At 48.8% G+C, this 9,455-nt stretch overlaps 1 protein-coding gene across 1 annotated transcript; it reads right to left on the bottom strand.

The window, feature by feature from the left end:
- Positions 1-3,738: 3,738 nt before the first annotated feature.
- On the bottom strand, positions 3,739-8,899 carry LOC142595791 (ubiquitin carboxyl-terminal hydrolase 42-like). Its single transcript, XM_075724645.1, has 10 exons — positions 8,758-8,899; positions 8,219-8,317; positions 8,029-8,122; positions 7,815-7,882; positions 7,569-7,639; positions 7,026-7,108; positions 6,162-6,273; positions 5,633-5,773; positions 5,414-5,514; positions 3,739-3,826 (listed from the first exon to the last, which is right to left on the bottom strand). Exons 1-10 carry the CDS (start codon positions 8,897-8,899, stop codon positions 3,739-3,741), a joined length of 999 nt encoding a protein of 332 aa, XP_075580760.1.
- Positions 8,900-9,455: the final 556 nt, after the last annotated feature.

The raw sequence follows: 9,455 nt of genomic DNA, 5'->3' as shown, positions 1-9,455 counted from the left end.
CCCTGGGGCAGTCGGTTCCAGGTGTACTGAACACCCCTCCAGGTAAAAGCAAACTGGGGTCTGCACTCTGCTGCCAAAGGGATGGAGAAAAATGCATTAGCAATATCAATTGTGGCATACCACTTAGCTGCCTTTGACTCCAGTTCATATTGAAGTTCTAGCATGTCTGGCACGGCAGCACTCAGCGGCGGTGTAACTTCGTTCAGGCCACGATAGTCCACTGTTAGTCTCCACTCCCCATTAGACTTTCGCACTGGCCATATGGGACTGTTAAAGGGTGAGCGAGTCTTGCTGATCACTCCCTGGCTCTCCAGTCGACGAATCAGGTTATGGATGGGAATCAGGGAGTCTCGGTTGGTGCGATATTGCCGCCTGTGCACAGTTGTGGTAGCAATCGGCACCTGTTGTTCCTCAACCTTCAGCAACCCTACAATCGAAGGGTCCTCCGAGAGACCGGGCAAGGTGGACAACTGTTTAGTTTCCTCTGTCTCCAAAGCAGCTATACCAAAAGCCCACCGGTACCCTTTTGGGTCCTTGAAATACCCTCTCCTGAGGTAGTCTATGCCAAGGATGCACGGAGCGTCTGGGCCAGTCACAATGGGGTGCTTTTGCCACTCATTCCCAGTTAGGCTCACTTCAGCTTCCAGTACAGTGAGCTGTTGGGATCCCCCTGTCACTCCAGAAATACAAATGGGTTCTGCCCCTCTATAGTTTGATGGCATTAGCGTGCACTGTGCACCAGTGTCCACTAGAGCCTTATACTCCTGTGGGTCTGACGTTCCAGGCCATCGAATCCACACAGTCCAGTAAACCCGGTTGTCCCTTTCCTCCACCTGGCTGGAGGCAGGGCCCCTCTAACACTGGTCACAGTATTCGTTGTTCACTTCCTGTAAATGTGAATCAAAAGTCCCCTGATCAAGGTCGGAAGTAAAATTAGCCCTCTTACTCTGTCTCAGGAACTGCTCACTGGAAACTGGAGCTGCAATTTTCCTGGGAGAACCGCCTTTTCTAATAGTTTTTCCTTGCAACTCACGCACCCGTGCCTCTAAGGTTGAGGTGGGTTTTCCATCCCACTTTCTCATGTCCTCTCCATAATCACGCAGGTAAAACCACAGGGTGCCCCGTGGGGTGTATCCTCTATATCCTCTCTCTTGAGCATAGGGACGTTGACTCCTAATGGCTGAGACACTGCTCCGTGCAGGTGGGGAGTAGGACAGATCCTCTCTGAGTTGTTGGAACTCTTGGCACATTTTTTCAGACAGTTTTTCACAGCCGAGACACAGGCCCGTAGGGAGGAAGAGAGCTTTTCTTCGTAGTCCCGGAGTTGTCTAGCCACTTCATCCACCGTTGGTGCCTCGTCGTCTTTCCAGGCTAGTATTGCCAACGAGTTGGAATACGATGCTGGTGCGCTCCGTACCACCTTCCGCCACATGGATTGTGTGCACCTGACTTCATCTGGGTCTTTGGTTAACTGTTCATCATTCAGGTCACTGTAAATCACCTCCAGCACGCCTAATTCCCTCAGGTACTGGATACCTTTCTCTACAGTGGTCCATTTGCTTGGGCAGTATAAAACATCCTCCTTGAAGGGATACCTTTCCTTCACGCTTGACAGAAGTCGCCTCCAGAGGCTGAGCGGTTTTGCCCCTTTTCCAATTGCTTTGTCAATGCCCCCTTCCCTGGAAAGGGATCCCAGCTGCTTGGCTTCCCTACCATCTAAATCCAGGCTACTGGCCCCATTATCCCAGCATCGGAGCAGCCAGGTGATGATGTGCTCGCCTGGATGACGACCGAAATCTTTTCGCATATCTCGCAGCTCACTCAGGGATAGGGATCAGGTGGTCACCATCTCATTTATGGGTTCTTCCTCCTCTGGTTCTCGTGATGGCCCTGGTTCATCTTCATCCCTTACTAAACGAACTGATTTCCTCGTGTATTTTTTCTTCTGTATAGGGGCAACTGATACCGGCGCAGGTTGGTTCTCTGGTTTAGCCGCAGTGCCTGCCACTGGGGTTGGAGTGGCTGCAGTACCTGTGGTGGGTGTTGGAGTAGCTGCAGTGCTTGTGGCTGTGGCTGGAGTAGCCACAGTGCTCATGGCTGTGGTTGGAGTAGCCACAGTGCCTGTTGTTTTGTCATCAGATCCAGAGACCCTCTCTTTCCCTTGAGGGTACTGAATAGTGTTGAACAGGGCTCTATAAGCATGGGCCAGTCCCCAGCATGTTGCAATGAGTTGTGTCTCTTTGGAGTTGCCAGGGTGTGAACATACTTCTTCCAAATACTTTACTAGTTCTTCAGGATTCTGCACTTCTTCAGGGGTGAAGTTCCAAAACACTGGAGGTCCCCACTGCCCTAGGTACTTGCCCATACGATCCCACACACCCTGCCACTCATAACTCTCCAGCCTTGGGGCAGATCTCTGGATGATATTCTTAAATTGCTTACTAACCTTTGTCAAAACCAAAACAATATTCCCAAGAAGTATCAATAGAAGTATCTTAACTGCCCAGGGATGTTCAAAATACTGAAAACTTTCTGTAATGAGGGAGGAAGCATTATAGAATAAGGTAATGAAGGTGTCATTCTGTAGTTCCTCCACAACAAACGTCTCCGAGGGAAAGGTATAATTGCTAACTCTCTCCATGAGGTGGTACCCGAAGTACAGTAATGACTTGTGTATAAAACCCAGATACAAAACCATGCTCGAGGTCAGGATTTTGATAAGGAACCTCCCAATCAAAACATCCTTAATCACTACAGAGCATAGCGCAATGCACAGACCAACACCAAGCTTTAACATGCACAGCCAAGAAAAGAACATGGTACAGATCAGATGAACTAATATCATGACCGGCAACTGTTAACAGATTCCTTAATACACTCTAGTTAATCTGTTCTTATCTCAAACCCTTCGTGCCCACGTTGGGCGCCAAAAAGGACTGTCGTGGTTTAGTCCCAGCCAGCAACTCAGCACCACGCAGCCGCTCGCTCACTCCCCCTACCCTGATGGGATGGGGGAGAGAATCGGAGGAGTGAGAAACACTCCTGGGTTGAGATAAGAATAGTTTAATAATTGAAATAAAATAAAGTAAAATAATAATAATAACAATATAATAATAATAATAGTAATAATAATATACAAAGCAAGTGATGCACAATGCAATTGCTCACCACCCGACGACCGATACCCAGACAGTTCCCGAGCAGCGGTCGCTGCTCCCCGGCCAACCCCCCCCAGTTTCTATACTGAGCATGACGTCATATGGTATGGAATAGCCCTTTGGTCAGTTTGGATCAACTATTCTGGCTGTGCCCCCTCCCAGTTTCTTGTGCGCCTGGCAGAGCATGGGAAGCTGAAAAAGTCCTTGACTGGCATAAGCAGTACTCAGCAACAACTAAAAACATCAGCATGTTATCAACATTCTTCTCCTACTAAATCCAAAACACAGCACTATGCCTGCTGCTAGGAAGAAAATTAACTCTATCCCAGCCGAAACCAGGACAAATGCCTACACATTTCTGCCTTGGTTATGCCTCAGAAACCGATTTCATATCTAGAACACCTTGCGACAGGCTCGGAAAGAGGCCAGAAGGCGTATGAACTGCAGCTCTTGTGGGACACTGCAGAAGCATCTTCAGGGTGAAGTGTTGTCTTTTTTACTCAGACTCCACTGCCCAGGTTTGCCAGGAAACCAGCTTCTTCACCAAAACAAGGAGTAAAAAGAGTGGAAACCCATCGTCTTAACAAGATGACCCTGTTGGAGGGACCGTCAGTGGCAATGCTTGTAATGCCTTGGTTTCCTTGTGTCTCTTGCACCAGATGTCACACCTGGGAGAAGACAACGTGAATCACACGCAGGTGACCTGAGCCTCTAATCGAGCAGGACTGCAGATGCTTTGTTCCTGGGCATTTTTTTTCATGAGATCTCTACATGCTATTTTAATATGCTCAGCAAGTGTAGAAAGCTTCCACCCTTCTGGATCACAAGGGTGCTTTCGTAAAGGAAGTCTCGAGTGTACAATTTCAAAATTGTGTGCAGTTGTGTACAATTGTGTACAATTTCAAAAAGCCCTGAACCCCTCTGTTGCTTCTTGCACGGTCAAACACTCTACAGAAATCAGAAGCACCACTCAGGACTGGGTCTGGTTATGATGGCAATTTTATTGTTTTGATCGCCTGAAACACCTGGCAAGAGTGAGGCAACATTTGCTGGTGACGCTGCAAACATTGCTTACTTCTGCGTGCTCCTCTCCAGAGTTCTCTTTGGATTTCTCTTTCTTCTTGCATTTCTTGCATTTCTTTCGCGATTCCAGATCACCAGAATGCTCGCTTCTGACTTTTGCCGCTTACTTTCGGGCACACGTTCACCCCGCTCTGCACAGGACAGTTTCCTCTTTCTGCATCTTTGTTTTTCATTTGCCTGGCAAGAGCCTGCAGACTCTGGGTGAACTGGCACCGGTGGGAGCACACGCTGTTCAAGTGAGGATTTCCGTGGCTGCTGCTCACCTACCGAAGCAGAATGCAAGTCTGCTCTGTGGTCACTTGAGCCGTGCACAGCTTCCCCTCCTGAGCTTCTGCCATTCTCAGGGCTGCTGTTCTCCCCGTGGGAAGAGCTGCACAGGTTCCCAGTGCCGCGCACCAGCTGATGGCGAGTGTGCTTCTGTATTTCTGCACGGCAAGCGTGCCTCCACCTGGGAGGCAGACAGTCTGGTTGGCTTCTGTTCAGCTTCTTCCCCTGCTTGGTGTCAGAGCGCGCTCTCTTCCCGCTGCAGTGCTGAGGGGGAGTCCCTGCAGAGTCCTGCATTTTTCTCTTCCCTTGGATCCTCTGCCTGTTTTGTCTGCGTTCGTGATTCCTCAGTGCTACGGTGCGTCCAGAAAATGGACTCTTCAGCACCTGACCCAGCTTTGCCACGGAAATGCTCTTTGTCTCCTGGCATTCAGTGCCTGCTCCAGGGGTCAAATCATGGTGCCTGGAGAAACAACGGTGATCTTAGCCTAGGGCTGTTGTTGCAGCCTCCTCGTGGCTTCAGTCTCATCCTATCATTTTCCGGCAGCACTTGATAAGGCACGCAGAAGACTGAACGAGAACTAGAAGCTGGAAATTAGATCATGGTCTTCCAGCCATGTCTGTCCCTTTCCAAGCACTAACTCATCTTTGTGCCCTCTCAGGCCTCCCTTTCACCTCTTGTCACAGCCAGTCAGTCTCAGAGAGCACACAGCCAGCAAGTGGCACAAGCACAACAGTTTAGTGCCAGACAAGGAGGGAGAAGAAAGGAGCAGAACAGAGAGAACTGAACGAGACAAACAGTCATTCTTTCCCAGGACAGAAAGCAAAACCCACTGGAGGAGAACAACAACAAGAGCAGTAACAGGAGCGGGAGTGTATTCTGAGCACCCCTTCACGCTTGTTATTACCTGGCATAGAAGAGTAAATACGCACGCTGGCGGAGAACCGTCTTGATGTCACAAAGACCTACAGAGTCATCATTCATCTTGTACCACCGTCCATTGCTGGCCTGCAAAGAAAGGCAACGCTCTCTTCAGATGAACTGCAGGGGTTTTAAAACAAAACCACAGACAGAACACCACTGCAGGACACAATACACCAACGCAAATCACAGAGCTGACTTTTACCTTCACGAAGCAGTAATAGTGTCCTGCCTGACAGCCAGAACCTTCGTGTACCAGGACGGCATACAAGGAATAGAGGAGCGGTTCTCCACCCGCCTGAGACATGTATGCGCCAAGGTCCAAATATTCTGGATACTTCACAACCTAAAGGGACACCAAGAAGACTCACAAATTATCCTGAGAGTCTTTAGGAAGCAGCCTGAGAAAACTTTGTCACCAACCACAGGCTAGAGGTATAGAAATAGATCTTCTGGGTTCATCAAAACCAGGTGTTGCCATTTCATCATTGAGGTGGCAGAAAACCATTCTCAGCCAAACCAGCTCTTCACGAGCGCAGTAGGTGCTTATCTTCACATTGGAACTTCCCTCTTACCACAAGGGAAAGAGCGAGGCATAGCTATTGCACTGATTTTCCTTAGATGGCTGCACTCAATAGCTGTCGTGCAAACACGAACAACTTCCAAAAAAGGATTGTCCCTCAGGAAAGGTCTCCTTCCAAGCAGACAAAGTTGCAGTGCACTTGTAAACATACCTTGCTAATCTTTCTGCCAGAGAAAGCATCAAATCTCTTCAGGCACACTGTCAGGACATTGGAGGAACGATGTATTGTAAGGCTCTTGGACGCAGTGGCCAGCTGTTCACACCTTGAAACAAGCACAGACCCAACTGTTGCAGCCTGTCTTCTCCCCACTCCGCCCCCCATCCATGGATGGTTGAGTTAAGGCTTGTTTTGCTCAACTATCGTATGCACGTGTTTGCATTCCACACCCCTTCAGTCCGCACGCTCTCAGTGAAGGTAGCTTTGGTCTAGGCTGGCTCCCTTTGGAGAGCAGCAGCCCGCAGTCTACAAGACAAGAACTAGGCTTGACAGCATTCAGAGAGCCAGTGGGGGCTGCTACTGCTCCGAGGACTGAGGTCTCCTGGACAGAGACGCAAGCATCCAAAAAGCCTTGGAAATGAAACTGTTGATTGCTTTCTTGAAGACGCTGCTGTTGCCAAATGCCTGTCCAGAGCTCCTCCTTGCTTCAGCTCACCACTGCCCACGGGACGTGTCTTTGTCCTTCTGGGCATAGGGGTAGTTCAGTGGGCAGCTTCATAGCTAGGGAGGTTGACCACTTCCAGGGCAGACAATGCCAGGAATCAAATTCTCATCAGAGCTTTCCAAATATTCAGGCAGAAGGGAAAGAAATTACCTGTCTTAGAAACAAATGCATTATTTTCCAAGTTCCAGGTTTTTCAGGTGGATTAGTTGTATGGGGAAGAAAAAGAAAAGAAAAAAACCCCAGCTGCCTCATGACTGGGTTTCTCAATTAAGTCAAAACAGAACTAGTGCTTTGAGACATGCTATCCCGTAACCCAGTATCTGCTGGGAAGATGTCATTAGTAATAATCTTACTTGCTGCATTTGTAGCCATTTTCACCATCCAGCTGCTCAGGTTTGACAAAGTCTTCCAGAGCTCCAGTGACAGAGGAGGCTGCCTGGATGAGAAAGAAAGAAGAGCACTAAGCTCCTGGAAATTCAAAATCCCAAGACATAGCTACCCGTGTAGTACCAGCGTTGTCCCAAGAAGCAGCTACCCCTGGGTGGTACCAGAGTTGTCCATGGTACAGGTCAAAAATAACACAAGCAATCGACCCCATCCATCCAGCAATCTGACACGTATTGAGGGAGTGCGAAGCAGGGTGGTATGACAGTGTCATCATGGCTGTAGGTACCATCCTTACTCTTTGCTCAGCTGACACCCAGCACCCAGCACAGGGAGACCATTTACAGGGCTTCCCCAGAAGGAGCACACAAGTCCAGTTCCCTCCCCATCCACCACCAAGCTCTTGTGAGGTCACAGCCCACAGGTTGAAGTCAGCAGAGTTCACTGGAGATAAACTAGCCTCCTGCAGGGACCTGGAAACATTTTGCACCACAATTTCCAAACTTCTTTACCTTGATATCCAAAGGAATATCAAGGAATGCCTCGTAGGTGTCGGAAACGGCTTTGCAACTCAAGCACGTTACTGGAAGGCAAAGAGAAATGCTTATCAGGCTGGGAAGGAGACTGACTCTGCCCATTTCACCGACCAACACATACCACTTTAGACACATGGGACATACTGCTGCATACTAGAAGCTGTTTACCACAAACAAAGAGCCACAGAACATTCTAAGAACAGTAATATTTTTAAAAAGTACCTCTTGATCTTAGAAAGCCCCCAAATATTTGCTGGACGATGGTAGTTCCTTGAGAAGAGCTGTCCAAGCTGGAAACAAATGGTAAGGCAGAGAGTTATCTCTTCCAAGAGTTTTCTTGGTCGGAAAACCCTGGGCGCAGGGTTTCCTTGGTGGGAGTACATCAAGGAGTCCAAAGGGCTCAGGAACATTGAAAAGGTAATTTGCTTGTGCTTACTGGTTGCTTCCACTCAGGCAAGCTCTCTGCATGGCATCAACAGTATAGCATAAAAACTCGTGGGCATCTTCCTGCACGCCAAGCTCAAAGTGTTCTCCTATTCCTAAGAAAGAAGAAGTTACTAGTTCTGTCCTACAAGAAGGGAAGGAACCATGTCAAAGCACCTGAAATGACTTACGTGTGAGGACACTGGCGACAGCCCTCGGCTGGATGGCACTGGCTGAGGAATGCAGGACCTTGTGAACATGCGCTTCCATTACGCACATCATGCAGAAGCCTTGCTGACAACCTGAAGAGGGTGGGCCGGAGGGAGGGAAGCAAGCTTCTCAGGTTAGCAAAATAGCCATAGCACTGGGAAACCTAATGACGTTATAAGGACAGTCTCCACTCCTCCCAAAGTGCCAATGTCCCAACAAGCCCAGGACATTTTAGCGCATAGAAAGCTTTCTTCAGAGGGGTGCTTAACGGACAGAAGTTTTCTGTGCAATAAGCACAGAGGGTTTAACTTGCAGGACTAGGGTCCGAGACCCGGGGCTAGAAAGTGGTGCCTTTCTGAAGATGAACACACCTAGATAGGACAAGAGGCTTCTAGGGTTGAGTGTCCAAAGAACACCAAGTTGGGGGGCTGACAAAGAAGGGCTGCTTTTCTCCTAAATGAAATTCCAGATTGTGAGAATCCTTGGGAAGTGCCCAACAGATTTACAAGGAGCTGTTCCTAAAAGTCCTCACATGACTGGCTGTGCTCATGAGAGAGCAGGTAGTTGGTGAGAGGGGGCGTGTACGTCAGGCACTGCAGGACGGAGTTGAGGAAGCACGTATTGCCCAGGTTGTAGAGTCCTGCTCCAGCTCTCTGTCGTTGCGGCCAGGCCATGCAAATCTTCTCCAGGGGAAAGAGGACCCTTTGTGTGGGAGCCGTTCCCTCGGCAAGGACTGCAGGGAAATGGTATTTGAAAAGAGATGAGTTGATACTGTTGCACAATAGCATATTTAAAAAGCCGAGTTCTGTACAGAAGCTCCCAGGAAAAGCAGCTCTAACCTCCAACACAGAAACATTGGGGGAAGCCTAACACTGCCACTGACAATTACTGGTCAAGAAACCGTTTTGGAAAATAGTCTGTTCCTCTGCTTACTGAAAGTCCAACAAACCCCCGCTCTGCTTTCTGTGCCTCGGGCTATCTTCCTTTCCCTCTAGAGCCTTGCATTGGATTATCAGGTCAAGTCTTCCCTTTTCCTGATTGTAAGTTGATGAAAACAAGCAAGTACCTAGCAGAGAAGGTAACCCTACTGATGTCAGATCTTTCTACGAGCAATGTCATCTTTCCAAGTCTTGTACGTAGTGGCAGAGGAGTGATAAAATGCATTTTCCTGTGTCTGATCGAAAACACCTGGGTAAGTCTGGCTGCTACCAGGAAACGCCCCAGAATTCA

The sequence above is a fragment of the Pelecanus crispus genome, chromosome 23 (assembly GCF_030463565.1).
Source record: "Pelecanus crispus isolate bPelCri1 chromosome 23, bPelCri1.pri, whole genome shotgun sequence".
NCBI lineage: Eukaryota > Metazoa > Chordata > Aves > Pelecaniformes > Pelecanidae > Pelecanus > Pelecanus crispus.
Note: the sequence above shows the minus strand (reverse complement) of the source record. Positions and strands in the feature narration are given on the sequence as shown.